Source organism: Ostrea edulis, chromosome 3 (assembly GCF_947568905.1).
Source record: "Ostrea edulis chromosome 3, xbOstEdul1.1, whole genome shotgun sequence".
In the NCBI taxonomy this organism is placed as follows: Eukaryota; Metazoa; Mollusca; class Bivalvia; order Ostreida; family Ostreidae; genus Ostrea; species Ostrea edulis.
In genome coordinates this window covers 18,041,319-18,057,527 of record NC_079166.1, presented here as the reverse complement: position 1 = coordinate 18,057,527, position 16,209 = coordinate 18,041,319, and the positions used below count along the sequence as shown (strand labels likewise).

At 33.8% G+C, this 16,209-nt stretch overlaps 1 protein-coding gene across 1 annotated transcript; it reads left to right on the top strand.

The window, feature by feature from the left end:
* The first annotated feature begins 693 nt into the window (after positions 1-693).
* On the top strand, positions 694-14,758 carry LOC125677455 (DEP domain-containing protein 7-like). Its single transcript, XM_048915528.2, has 7 exons — positions 694-824; positions 7,850-8,049; positions 9,401-9,627; positions 10,585-10,790; positions 11,138-11,664; positions 13,190-13,391; positions 13,948-14,758. The coding sequence occupies exons 1-7, from the start codon at positions 725-727 to the stop codon at positions 14,145-14,147; spliced, it is 1,662 nt and encodes a 553-aa protein (XP_048771485.2). The 5' UTR covers positions 694-724; the 3' UTR covers positions 14,148-14,758.
* Positions 14,759-16,209: the final 1,451 nt, after the last annotated feature.

Sequence of the window (16,209 nt, the reverse complement as noted above, 5' to 3'; positions counted from 1 at the left end):
CACTCCCACCCCCTTGGAACCTTGATTGGCAAATGAAAATTGTATACATTTATATTAAATTTATTTAACTACCAATTCAATTCAAGTACCCCTGGTATATTAGACGGACAGAAAGTTACAGGACAAAAAGTCGCAACATCGGTAGAACAAAAAGTCACAATGAGGACTTTTAATCAGATAGGATGAAAAAAGTCACAAAAATGACATTGTCTATGACACATTTAGCAGTTCCAGTTCATTATAAGATAGAAAAACATAATTTAAAATGGCCATGTTTATATAGCAATTATTATGTGACTATACTTGTTTTGACAATAATCGGGAAGCCAATCTTACGGTAATCAGCGTTTGTTTTGACAATCATTATCAAACGATCACAAAGCTTCTTTCTATTCGCTATCAATGAATCAACTCTTTTTTTAAATGTAATTCATATCTAAAAGGACTGATTAAAAATTTGATAATAATCAAATCATTATTTACGTAAAATCTTATTTAAAAAATATAATATTTTACATTTATATTTTCTTAAACTTTACAAAATGAACACCTTTTTCCAAATCCATACATAGACCTACAAATTTCGCCATTTTCTAAAACCATCTGAGACATGACTGTGCACACCGCACACTAGAATGCTGCAATGATATCCACGTGGTAATGTTTACGGAAGCTTTGATGCATTATGGGATTGTTTTCGGCACGAAATTCGAAAACAGGAAAAATGGCGATGAGAGAGGTGGAGGACAGCTTGTTGGATAGCCCAATATCAATTCACAGCTTCCGTAGATCGATGCCATTAAGAGCGTCAAAGATTAACATAGGTAATTTGAGATAACAATTAAGATTTCAAGCGAAGTGTGAATTTAGTTATGCTTGATCTACAATGTAAACAAACCGCCAGGCCAGTGCGGTAACGGGCACCTGTTGAGCTCAACGCGACGTCGGCGTGACTTACGAAAGGTGTAAGGCTAGCAAGCCGGAAGCTTTGTATAAATATAAGTCTTGATTATAAGTCGAAATTCACTACCCCTGGGGTTTTAGTCCAAGCAGATACATTATAAAATTTTCGTAAAGGCAAATCAAATTTTTAATGAATACCATTAAACAGGTTGGGGACACTTCCCCTATAGCGAGATAATCTCGCTAAAACGCGATTATCCCTCTCTAGCGAGAATAAATATATCCCGTATAACCGAGAAAAACACCCGCGGAGTACATCTTTTCACGATTCACGTGAAAAGAAGAAAAAGTGCTAAAATGTCTGATACTTCTGCAAATATATGAATCAAAACAAAAACACTCACGATGTGTATTGGATTTCAGACTGCTTCCCTCTTACGCAGCAACTTTGATATGCAATTTCATGACTGTTGTCTATTTCATAGAAACAATTCACATCATGTTGAGTGCGTGGCGCACTTATTCAGCGTTGCACGGGATTTGCCATTATTTTCTATAAAGACGCCAAAACACCTGTTTATGGTAATGTTTATTTCTCACTAAAGAGGGATAATCGCGTTTTAGCGAGAATATCTCGCTATAGGGGAAGTGTTCCCAATCTGTTAAATGAATCATTGAATGATAAGCAATATTCCCTGCAGGGATTGCAAATTCTTAATTTCTGTGGAAACGAGCACATGTGCTTGGGTCATAATATATGAATACACATCTTACCTTATACATATGTAAATAATCATATGTATAAGGTTAGATGTGTATTCATATATTATGACCCAAGCACCTGTGGAAACGAGGGGGTTATTTATATTCGATCTTTTGATCCCCAAATAGGAAAGACCGAATATAAATAACCCCCTCGTTTCCACAGAAATTAGGCCTAACGAATTCTCAGAACAAAGTGAATATCCTAAATGACTGATCATGAATTATATATTTCCACAAGTTTTCTTACATTCAGTGATAAGAACTATATATATCTAGTACTCATACTACTAGTAATATATATATATTCTCAGTATAGATTAGAATAGTACATGTATTCATTACCAAATCAGGGCCCAAATGGGCATATAAACATATGTAACAAATAATAATTGTTGATACAAGTAAAGACAATACACAGTGAAGAGTAATACACTCATTGGTGGTATTTCAAGTTTTACATATGTAAGTATTAGTATAGTATATATAGATTTATACTTGCTATATAACTATGACTAACTCCTGTTTCTAAAGTAAGTTGATATTTTTACACTGTGCTATACTACACTTTTTGTTTTGAAAAATACCTTGATATACTTGATCCTTCTGACAGAATAGTTTTGTGTAGATTTCGTACATGTAATAATCGATTACCTATTGAAGTTGGCAGATGGTACGACATAGAAAGATCCCAAAGAAAATGTACCTTGTGTAATGACAATGAAATTGGTGATGAATGCTATTATTTGTTTAAATGTAGTAGATTTGCTAGAATTAGAAATCAATGTATTAAATGGAGAAAAAGGTTGCCACCAAATGTATTAACAACAAAATCTATTTTTAATACTGACAATATTGTCACGTTAAAAAAATTAAGTAAATTCTTAAAAGCTATCCATCATACCCTGTCCCCTCTATAATGACTTTGTTTATATTGCTGCAGTTTGTACATTTGTATATATTGTGAACACACCATATTGTATATTTGTATTGTATATATGTATTTTCTCAATACCTTTGTACTATTGGTAAGGAGAATAAAGAATTGATGGTATTGAGCGCATAGAGTCTGCCACTGTTAACGGATTGATATATTCATTACTGAATTTTAATGGTAATAGAAAATTATAGCCGATTATATAAAAAGGATATTTCTTAGGATTAAAACTCAATCAATATAGGGATCAATCTAGGGAATTTTTCAATGTAGGAGTTTTTACTATTGAAAAGAAATTTTAACCTATGAAGGGGGAAATATTCATGTCTTATTAATTTCTGGTTGAAGAGGAAAAGGTACCTTTAATATAAGTAGGAACTTTAACATTGGACAATGGAAACTTAAAACAAGAACGGAAGAAATACGATGAATTCATTTATGTAAAAAATCTTTTTGATTGATAGCATATAATGAATACACTCTCACTCAGTATATTTATAAACAACTGCATAACTGTTCAAATCGACAGAAATAATAGAGAACAATGTTTGAATCTGACTTTCACATTTTTCAAGGTAAATACAAACAATTTTTTTTAGATGTACTTTCATTGTAGTGAATGATGTTTACAGTAAGCTACTTCCCTCTGAACTATTGCTTTCTTTTTTAGGTTTAGTAAGGGAACTTATCAAATTATTAGAAATTATGTTAAAGCTTACTAACTGGTCAGTAATGTTTTTTTTTTGAAAGGAAACTTTGCTTTGCTGAATTTATCAATATTGTTCAACTTAAAAAGTCTTGAAGTTCTTGAACCCTTGTGGTACGATGACAAAGTTAAGATACAAAATAAAACAACCTTTTAGAAGAAACTGTATGATGAAGGCTTTCATTTAGTCTCAGATTTATTAGATAAAGATGGTGATTTCATTAAGTTTGAACATATCTGCAGTGAACATACCTTTTACTTATTATGAAGGGTTTAAGAAAGCAATACTGAGATCTTTTTTTTTTTTTTATAATTTATTTATTTTTTTGGTTACATACAATACATCAAACACTTACACAAACATACCTTTCATACATGCATACATCTCCCTGTGGTTTAGGTTACTTGCTGTACAATAGTGAAAGTAATAATAATAACAATAATACATGTACTAAAAATAATGACAAGTACATGTAGTAGTAATTAATCAATTGCAAAAATATTTTCCCACTTCATCCATATTTTATCAAAGTTATGTATTTTAAATGCTTGAATTGCAGCATATTTCTCAATACTGAGATCTTGGTCAAATGTTAGACATCTGACATTAAACCAAACCTTAAAACCGTATCAGTCCATAGCTATTAAAATATTAATTAAAAATGAAAAAAGATCTAGAACTATATACGATTATCTTAGTAACACAGAAGAATATAGACCAATATGTGAATGGAAATGGGAACTTGACTTAGATCTACCATCTACATTTAATTGAAAAGAAGTACATAGAAATATTATATTTACCACTAAGGACACTGGGCTGATATGGTTTACAGACAGAATAATACACCAAATTATAGGTATGAATAAATATCTGCACAAGATAAAAAAAAATTAGATAACAAGGCTTACTCCATCTGTTCGGAAGAACCAGAAACCATTATTATATAATACATCTATTTGTTTACTGTTCATTTGTTGCCAGAGTTTGGTCGTGCCTGTCTTTTTGGATATTGCAAAAGACAGGGAAAAGGGTGCATTTTTCATACATTTTTGAATAACTTCATTTTACAAATGAATTAATTGCTGTTACTTCAAAATGCTACTCATGTTACTATTATTCTCAACTGTGTGAATGTGAGGATGAAAGTTGTCTTGTATGTTTACATGCATTTATGTTTTAAAAAGCTATAAAAAAAATAATAATAATTTTAATAAATAGAAAGATGTTAATTTTGAAATGAAATCAGATGAAAATGAACCATAAATAGATAATGAAAATTAAAACAAGGAAAAAACTTACAATTTACACATGAAAGAAAAGTATTGTGCAGAACCTCAAGCTTGATAGAACATGTAATACAAAATTTTCTAGAGTTATCTTTCTTTGAACTTATTGTGCCAATCCAACCAAAAAAAAAAACATTGATTAACCCCCCCCCCCCCCCCCCCCCCCCCCCTTTTCCAACACACACACTGAAAATGCGGAAGCCTTTATGGGAATAACATTGTCTGTCTTTTATGATCAATTTCATTGTGATGCAATGTTTTGAATAGTTTGTTTTTAACATAAAGGTTTTTTTTATGTTTTTATACAAATGTAGTTAATGATTAGGGAGGATTGTGGATCAGAAGATCAAGGTCGCAGCAGAATATAAACCAATAGATTAACTTCTTCACACACTAATGCGTCAAGTCTAGTATGTGTAGAACTTGTAGAAAATTTTACTGGTCCTTATGAATATGAGTGACAATTGAATTTGTTTTAAAAATTGGAAATAACCTCTTTTCACTGTGTATTAATGAAAATCAATTAAATAATATATAAACAGATAACAACTAGTGCAATAAGAGAGAAATAAGAAGAAATTGAGAGTCAATATCCAAACTTAATACCCAAAAGCATGTTAAGTTTTGTTATGACTTTTATTCAATCATTATCAACAGATGATTTAAACATTTAAATAAACATACTCATGACTTCAATTGTAGGTAGACTCTGAACCAAAAACAGTTGTGATTTCTGGGGTTTTACTAGCCTGCACTGGAATTTTAACTTGTCCTTTTATAGATTTATAATTTCATTCATCTCAGACTTACAGACATGATTTGATTTCAATCCCTGTCTTTCCTCTATCTTTACTACACAGAGCTAACATATTCAATATATAGGTAGTTGGTCCCGCAGTTTTCCCCATTAAAAAATTACCCCAAGATTTTGTTGTTTATATTTAACTCCACCCCCTCCCATAAAACAAATAATCTAGACATTTATTCCTTATATTTTGTAATACATGTATAAATAAGTTTTTATTTCAAGTTTAACTGAATAGAATAGTGCTGTTATAGTTTACTATCAAGAACAAAACTTTATCAAAAAATATCACATTTATCAGTCACAGGTTCTAATGGATTAATTATAATTATAATTTTTAAGTTTTTGTCTCATCTTGAAAGGGAATTTTAATGGTCAATTATTTCCAGTAATGTGTCTTTGACTTGTTAGATTAACATCTAACAAGTCAAAGACACCTGCAGGTGCTCCCTACCTGATTATCCACTCTTTGAAATATACAACAGGGTCTGTGAAATAGTGGTTCCACATGTCTTTTTAGCCTTTAGGAATAAATATGTAGAGGTGATATAGGTTCAGACAGGTGTGAAATCAGGTGTAAGGGCTGATGTCAGCTGTCTTCCTTATTGTAGTTAGCATTTTATGTGTTCCAAATCAAGTGAAATGGAAAAAAAAAAATTGTACTATATAGGAGGGTGGACATTGCATTGATCTTCAGTATTATTTTGAAGGAGATGGTTCTAAGAAACAGCATTTTATAATTGAAACACAAAGTTAAAATTTTAAAAGTATGGTTCAGGCAGCTGCACCTTCAAGTAAGTGATTGTTTGATTATTTCGTGAACAATAACAGGAAAAAGTCAATTTTGTCCCCATAAGAGTCCTTATATTATGTCAATATTTATTGGAGGCGTTTTAGTATTGGTATCTAAATATCAGGACTCTGAGAAAGGTGCATTGATTTCACTAATGGGGTTGTTTTTACAGGTAACCACCAGGTATGTCAATTGTTCTATCACCAGGTAGACATCTTAAAGGAAATTATCTTTGCTTAGTAAAACTTTAATACTCCATTGTCCAAGAACATGAAAAAGACTAATTAGACAGATGTGCTAGACAAACAGAACTTCTGACAGGAGAGGAGGGAGGAGGGGGGTGTTTATTTGAAGTTTGCTACCCATCACTGGCACAATGAGAGAGTACTTAATTAGTAGCACTGCTTGTGATTTTAGGTATATACACAGGAGAGGGCTATATAATGAGTGTGGGAACATTTGGGGATTAGAATCTTTTATTTCACCTTATTGAAAGTCCATATTTAGACATTGGTTTGTAACTTTCATCATGACTAGAACTATGGGAGATGTAAGTCTTAACCTGACAGGGGAAATCAACACAACTTTCAGTGGTAAGAAAGTGTCTATATTTATAAATTATTTAAACTGTAATTCAGAGAATTTTTGGAAGAGATGCTGGGTGGCTTTTTTTTTTTTTTATCTAAGAAAGTTATCTCCTCAGCTTTTAAGCACAACCAAGCATGTTACTGTGAACTGTGGATACTATTTAATTATGTATTTGTTTCTCAAATACATCTAGTATTTTTGTCAATTCAAAAGAAAAGGTTTGAAAAGAACCATTTTTTGTAGTGGCTTGAGTTTGTAAGAAAAAAAAGGATATTTATGATAAATCTGTGTTATTTAAACTATTTTACTTCGACTAAAATATTGATGATATTTATATCTCATGTATATCAGTATTTGTACATATTGTAATATACAAATGGTAGACTATTATAGAGACTCTAATGAAAACTTACTCAAATTTTGTAAATTTATTAATTTGGTATATTTTCCCACACAGTACACCAATATATATATTGAATTTAAAGTTGAAATCTTAGTTTCAGGGTCATTTAAAAGTTCAAAAAAATTATGTGCATCAAGCCCCTCTTTTTTTTTATGCTCCATCTTTAATTTTGAGACTGGTCATTGAGTTACTGGGTATTATTGTATGTAATTCATGTGCAATTTTAAAAACTGACAATTCTCTTCGACTGTTATTCTAAAAGTTTAATTTCTGTGTGATGATTTTTTTGCAAAACAAAAGATATTGATTTTTATATTATTGGTGGAAGAGTGAGTGTGCATTGTTGACAACAAATAACATAAATAGTTTATCCAAATAAATCAAAAGTAGACTATAATCCTTTTTTTTTTTTCCCCTTTTTTTCATGATTTCCCTACCATGTAGAAATTAAAAATGTACTTCCAAAAGAATTGATAATACTATAGGTTCAAACCTCTTTAAATCAAAGTTTTGAAAATCATTCAGGGTAAATGATAAACACCAGAATGACTTATGTAGAGCATAGAGTGAGGGAGTCATTGATGAATGGAAGCCACGCCCACTTGTCCCGGATGTAAAAGCATGCTTTATTCCCATGCTCAATATCATTCTCTGACTTTCAGGGCCATTTCGGGCGACCCAGATTTGGAATGAAATCATAACCCACCTGAAGACCCACGTGGAGGTCAAGAGACGGCGCTACAAGATGAGGACGTACGACAACAGCTTCTCCGGCGCCCATGCCGTGGACGTGGTGATGACGTATTTACTCAGCGAGAAGAACACATTCAGTACGGATCTGTCCAGGGAGAAGGCGGTCAAGGTTGGTGTTTAGGAATTGGGGATCAGGTCTTCAGTGTTTATAAGATGAATAAGGCCAAAATGAAATATAATGTGTGTTTTCTATTTCACTTTTCCATAATTTAAGTAAGGTAGGTACATGTAGGTAAAACGTTTTATTTTATTTAAGCGTTTTATTTGAAATCTTAGTTTTGATACAGACAGGCCTATCTACATTATGAATACTTTTCAAACATTATAAAGATTGATAGTAGTTAAAATGTTAATCAGAGAAACTTGAAAGCAAAATGAAAAAACATTCTGGTTTGAAAATTCTGGATTTTTATTTTATTCATATAAATTATCTATAAAATATGAAGGGTCCACAGCAAGAATATAAGTTTTTGACGGATCCAGGAATTTTTGATGGGGGAGGGTAACATTAATTTTTCAGAAGGGGGGGGGGGTTCCACTCTCAAGGTGCATTATTTTCACATCTTAAACAAAATGTTTAGACAAAAATGGGATTCCAACCTTTAGAACTCCCTTGGATCCGTCGCTTGGTCGTGAAACACACATGAATTTTATTTTGGCTTGCGAGGAAGAATGTTTAAATTTAAGGAATGCAGATTATACAGAAATTACCCTGTACAGTCGTTGTTGTTGTATTCTCAATACAAACAATCTAGACATATTTTGTAATTTACTCTATGTCAAATTGTAAAGTCTGTGCTTTTATCAGGAAATAAATACATTGAAACATTGACTAACAAAACAGTAGTTAAGTGTATGGAGATGATCAGAGAGTTATCCCCCTTTCACTATATATGTATATATATATATATAATATGTATATATATAACCACTTGGTATCTCTGGGCTATCACTTATTATAATTAAGATGCTTTTCATTGAACATGTGATGTAGAGTAACAATTTTGGTAAGTTAACGTAAATAATCCTTGCTGGTGATGTCATCTGACAGTAATATAATGTGAACACAGTGTACCCTAACAGTGCATTATTGTTAATAGGAATAACACACCAGAGAAATCTGACATGGATAAAAACGATATGTACAATGCTATTCTGAAATTAAAAACTTTCAAATTTACCTTATTTAGTCAAAAAATACAGTTTTAGAAGAAATTATAAATTTGGGGGGAAAACTTCAAACCCCTGCTGGACTTGAACTTGCAATTTACAGATCTGCAGTCGGCACATTAACCAAATGAGCTACCCAGCTAGGCAATCAAATTTAAAAGGAATGTGTGTGTGCAACTATTGCGGATTCATTTTAAAAGGAAGTCAGCCATTATGACGATGTAGTATACCTCCTTAACACCGCCATTCTATAGAATTTCTTTTTATTGTTTTTTTTTATTATTTCACAGCTATGTCAGTCTCTGATGGATCGTCGGGTTTTCTGTTCAATCAGTAACCGCACCAGCGAGATCAAGAAAGTATTTGATGACAGCCACCACAAGCTGTACCGATTTGTGGGAATGGATATTCCAGAAAGTCAGGAGAATTCTAACTCCACCATCATAGAGACCAGCTCCTCCGACGAGGACCATGATTATTCCATCATGGAGGATTGCCGTGGCAACCAGTCCATTAGGTAGGGACTTGTGGGCATGCATATTACATGTAGTCGATGGAAAAAGTGTTTATGAATGATTTTGTGAAAATATTTGTGGGTACCATAGAAGCCTTACTAAGGAATATTTTTTATCAAATTTACATGAATTTGTTGGGGGGGGGGGGGGGGGGGGGCAGTATATTTACTTATTGTAAAATTGTATTTTAATAACACTATTATCTAATCTTACATTGTATGGTAATGATTGGTTTATTTTAAAATATGACGGTATTGAGTAACGTTTAGTGACGTATGTACTATTTAATAAGATATTTACCATTGGATAAGAGACTGATCGTAATCAGTTGGTTTGCTATTTACCAATATTGTCTATCACTTGTATTAGCCTAAAGGCATCTCTAAGACTCTTCAATAGCATCAAATTCCTGAAAATACAAATTCACTGAAAATATATCCGTAAACACATTTAGTGATTTTTCTACTTTTTATAAGGGGCCTGGGCATTTACAATTGGAAGAAATCATCAAATTGACTTTTTTATCAAATTGGGGGAAAATCAATAACATTGTAATTAATCTTAATTGATATGTAAATTACCATAAATACATACATACATGTTTAACTTAGTAATTTTAACACCATTTAATCAATTAATTTACGATGAAAGTAACACAGTCACAGTTCTACATTTGTAAGTTTGAAATTGTCAGGGTTTTTTTCTCTAAATTTTCATATGATGGGTCACTAGGTTTTCCTGTAATGACAAATGCACATAAAAGTATGTCATACATAAAAAATGCAATTTAACAAAAACAACAACAAAAAGGGGAAAATCAGGGAAGGGACCTGTATTCAGACCTAAATTGAATGTAGAAAAATCACTGACATTACTCACAGACACATAAATTTTATATGCAAATAGATGAATTCCATCACTGTTGAAATTCTGACATGAGATTTTTCTTGATTTTACAGGCTGCGGTCGGATGTGGAGCAGGGGGGTGTTTTAGATGACAGTGTGATCTGTAATCCCATCGCCGTCAACAAGAAAGGGCAAGTCCTACAAGAGATCATCTCCCTTCATCACTCCTTAACCCGAAGACGAAGTCGCAGCTCGCTCAAGTGTGACACCTCCATACTGAGTCGCAGTGGTCACAACGAATCTGGTATACCACCTGAAGGTAGAGAATTATTACAATATTTCACCCGAAGGTGGAGAATTCTTACAATATTTTACCTGAAGGTAGAGAATTCTTACAATATTGCACCTGAAGGTGGAGAATTATTACAATATTTCACCTCAAGGTGGAGAATTCTTACAATATTTCACCTCAAGGTGGAGAATTCTTACAATTTTTCATCTGAAGGTAAAAGAACTCTTACATTATCATTTCACATGAAGGTGGATAATTCTCTCAATTATTCACCTTTTTGATCATAAATATTTTAGAAAACAATTTCGAAGTTTTTGAAAAATTACAAATATCACCTGACTTTTTGCTGATCTGACCTATTTTTTTATTGGTAGTAATGGAATCTCTTTGGAGGGAAGTAGCACTGTGCCAACTTCTAACCCTTGTGGAGATTCCATTTCTAGAGGGCCTGTTATCGGAGGAGAAATCCAGCAAAAAGAGTCTCAAGCAGAATGTCATGATCACCAGCTCTGTCTCCAATCACTACAACAGCGTCAGCATCAACAACATCACTGACCCCTTCATGCGGACAGCTGTGGGCTGCATAGAGTGTCTTCCCAATGGATTACTAGTGCTAGAAAAAGACTTTGTCAGGGGACACAACCCTGCTGCCAAGATCCAGGCATTCCATGTCATCAGTGGCCACTACAGGTCACAAGCTAATTCTCTACTGCCAGAAAATTTTATAGAAGTGCATCTGGCCATCTTGAATTTTATTATCCAGCAGAAGCCGGAGACCGCCATTGTCGCTCTACAGTTAGATATGGTGATTCTTCCCTGGCATGTGCGGGAGGAGGTCCGCCGCCTACTCAAGTTTATGGTGGCTTGTGCTGAGATGACAGACTTCTCTGTTGATTCAAAGGTCAGCCATTTTTCTATTTAACACAGAGCTTCATTATCGCAATTCACCTTTGAATTAGAACGCTTTACCCGATGTAGTATTGCGTTGTGTGACGACACAATTGAATGAGATGATTGAACAATTTGAATGACATCTTTGATGTAATACAACAAGAGTTTTCATTGGCCGATTACAGCCCGCCCACTTTCTCGAGCGGATTCAGTGTAGCTGGAGAACTGTGCATAGCTCTCTGAAAAGATCCACCTCTTATAAAAACCTTCGATTTACGGGTCACAAAAAGCTGCGGACGGTTGAGGCCTGAAATTGGTGTATTCTTGTGTTGCTGTCTCATAAACTCAATATAAAAAAAATCTTGTTAACATATTTTCCTACTATAGACTTTCGTCCAAACATAACTTCAAATATTCATTAAAGCCACACACCACCCGAAAACTCGCAGCTTCAAATGATTTCGTTTGTTGACGTAACCATGTTAGGTAGCCGGTCAATTCGAACTCTTGCTATTGGTATCTATTCATAAAATCGGTTGTAAGCTATGTATTCGCTCTTCATTTATTATCAACACGAATAATTAATAGAAATTAAAACATTTTTGTACCAGTTTTTGTAATTAGGTAAAATAAGCTCTAGATGAACGAAAATGCTACATAAGCCCATTAGATGGAGATCGGACGGCGCAACCGCTCATGACTAATGAAAGCCGCACTGCCGTGAGTTTAGCTTTTTGAATAATTATCATTTAATAGGACTGGGGTGGTATATTATTTAAACAATTTAGCTAAAATATTTGTGGGGATTTAGTACACATCTAGACGCTATTGTGCCAATATGGAAATGAACCGGGATTCGAATTGACTGGCTACCTAACATAGCTACGTCAACGAACGAAATCATCAAAAGCTGTGATCAAGTTTTTGGGTCGTATGGGGCTTTAATAAATATTTGAAGGTATGTTTCGACACAAGTATAGTAGGAAAATATGTTAGGAATTTTTTTATATTAAATTTATGAGACAACAACAGAAGAATACAACTTTTTCTCTTTCTTCCTTTGAATTTTTTCTATCTAGCATCTGGCCGTCATGTTTTCAAATGCTGACTACTCCCGTATAAGGGAATTTGGGCGGACTTATACATATGGACCAATGAGAGTTTCTGTTGCATTTTGCAATTGTATTACAAACAGATTCAATTGTGTCGTCACACAACGCAATACTATATCGGCCAAAGCGTTCTAATTCAAAGGTGAATTGCGATAAATATGAATATGTCCAGATGGCATTTTACATAAGAATATTGATATAAACTGTTAATGTACTGTAGATTAACAGATTTATGTAGGGTAAAATTTATGTGGATAGAGAAAAATTAAGCTTGTTTTTATGGTTGATGAGTAGTTATTCTAAGCATTAATCAGTTTCTGTTGATTGTGGAGGATTAAAATTCATGGCATTAAAGCAGCATTAAGGTTACTGATTTTACAACAATCTTACAGGCATGTGAAGAGGTTTTTTGTAATCTTGTAGGTGAACAACGAGACACTGGTGCTAGACACGTTCACAGACTGCATCATCAAACACAAAGTGGTCGCCCACAAGCTCGCTCGCGTCCTCGTCCTCTTCCTGATGAAGAATTTTAAGACAATCTTCACCGTTCCCAAGGAGATTAAGGACAGAGTAGTGGCACGCCTGAGCGATCTGAAGACAGGGAAAGTCTCTCCAGTCAGAGGTAAGTTAATGAGTACGGTTTTAATGTCTGACATATAACTCACTTAAACATACATACACTGATTCAGCAGAGATATTGCCTATATACTATTGAATTCACCATTTGCCTATATAGTGTCGAATTCACTATCAGTGTAAAAGTTTATACACTGATGGCACAAGTAAAACGTGTGATGTTTTGTCTATTTCTTTCAGTACACGGGCACATAGCATTGGGGTGGGGGGGGGGGGGGGGGGGGGGCAGTTTTTGGTGAAGTTGACCATTGTCTAAATTTCTTGACCAAAAAACTTTTTTATTTATATGGTTTCAACTTACATTCTTTCCTATTTAATACCACTATTTAAAAAAAACTGTGTTGGGCGGTCATTCAATATATATCTTGCTTAGCAGGAGAAAATGAAAATAAGGAATTCTATGTGCCTGGTACTAGTATACATGTAACAGTGGTACATAATCTGTATTATACAGCATGGTATCCAGCATGTACAACCATCATAAATAATACTGTGTATATAGCATCCATTGTTCGAATGTTCAACTAGTAATTTCATTTCAGATAACGCGTACTGCAGCCAGGTCACCTCAGACGAATACCAGAAACAGGCTGCCGAATGCACCAACTCCGCTCTCGTCATCATGATGAACGGCATTCTTGACGACACGCACTTTACGCTCAAAGAAAAGAAACAACGTCTTCGACAATTCCAGAAATGTCATCCAGACTTGTATATCAAAAATTTCAATGGGATGTTGTAATCAATACAAAACTATTGGTGCTTTGTAGACCTTTATAACAATGCTCAGATAATACAGGGTCCATCGTCTCAAGTGCAATTAATTTATTTTCATGTGATATTGTACATATATTTGTATAAAGAGAGCAGTATTTATATCCTCCTAGACATTAAAATGTCGGAACTTTTCTGTTATCTGTATTCCTCTACTTAATTAAAATGATCTCATCCTCTCAAGCAGTCTGTCTCAATCACAACTTTAGATTGTACGTGATTTTTAATCTCACATTTTTTTTCCACAGTATTTCCTTTCTTTACAACACATTGCATTTAGATTTAGTCTCATTCTTATTTATGTTTCATATATACAGTTGTAATGCTGATATGTTTTGCACTCTAATGTTTATTGATTGATTTTGTATATCCTGCATGATATTTATATTGTATAGTGCCAAATCTCTATATACGATCCAGACATTTGAGTGAAACATTTAAATTATATAGTCATATAATGTTAGATCTTGCCAGATCCTGAATTTTGTTAGTATAAACAATACATGAATATTATTATTAACAATATTGTAAGTACATAAATTGCTTCATTTTAAAAATTAAAAAAACGTTAAATACAAATTTCATTTGTCTTGTTGTCATTTGTTCCTTGGTGATCATGACAATTATAAGGAGCTTGAAATATACTGGTGTATGTGTACTTCGGATATTTAGTGGGTTGAAAAGCTCACCAGAGTTTGTGTTGAATGTATTATACGAGGGCTGTTCGATTTGTAATGTGTTGTGTACCACAGCACGATAACGCTTTGCACAATTTCGTGGATGATGATACTTTTAAATAGCTCTATTCAATACGTTTCCAACGGTATAAATACGAGCCTCCAGCTCCACATAGTTTTAAAGTTATAGTCATTTCAATAGAGCCAGTCGTTGACCATTGTTGTAAAAATGGTTCGGAAACGGGTTGAGAATATTGAAGAAATTGGAGCTTATATAAAAGTTTGCACAAAACTCGGTTATACGGTAATGCAGATTGTTACTGAATTGGGGGAAGTTTATGGGTCTGATAAGGTATCTTATGAGACAGTTCGTAGGTGGAGAAAGAAATTTCTGACTGGCACAGAGTCCGTCAAAGATGCAGCAAAATCTGGCTGACCTGTGACTGTAACAGGCAAGGCAAAAGTCAGGGAAATAATTTAAAGTGTTGACAGATACACGATTCGTGATATTGTCAAAGCTGTTGGCATATCGCTCTCGCAGGTGCATTTCATTTTGAAAGTACGAAAGATTTCTGTCCAATGGATACCGCATACATTGACAGATGACAAAAAACGAGTACAAACCGCTAAGCAATTGCTCAAAATATTTCCCAAAGACAATTCGCAAACATTGTTACTACTATTTCGAACCAGTAAGAAAAAATGGAAACAATATATGGCTAACTAAACACGGTAGAAATCCTATAGTTGCCAAAAGAACCATAAGCACAAAAAGGTTCTTTGTTGCATTTTCATGTGATGGTATAGCCGTACAGATTACAAGAATTATTATCATAAACGACGCCCTGTTTCAGGATTTAGGCATGTTCGTCTACTTCATGATAATGCTCCATCACATATAGATCTGAGCTTGTGAAGCAATTTTTGAAGTCGGTAAAGGTTGCCATCTTGCCACACCCACCATACTCTCCAGATCTAGCCCCATGCGACTTTTTCCTTTTTCCAAAACTTAAAAAAGTTCTTATCTGGTCGGCAAATGTTACAAGTCCCTTGGCTCAGCCATCAATCAATGCCTCAGAGGTCTACCTAAATCAGCGTACCATGACACATTTCAGAAATGGATTCAGAGATTGAAATTATGTATTTCAAACCGCGGAGAATACTTTGAAGGGATGTAATGTTCATTTCACTGTTTCAGTCAAATGCTTTTGAGATATCGTACAATACACATTACATATCGAACAACCCTCGTTGTAACAATTTTAGATAAAATTTACTTATTATATGTCTTATCTCCACCTAGTTAACATAAAAGGCATGTATTCATTTTAAAAGTGGTAGAAAAGAGTAAGA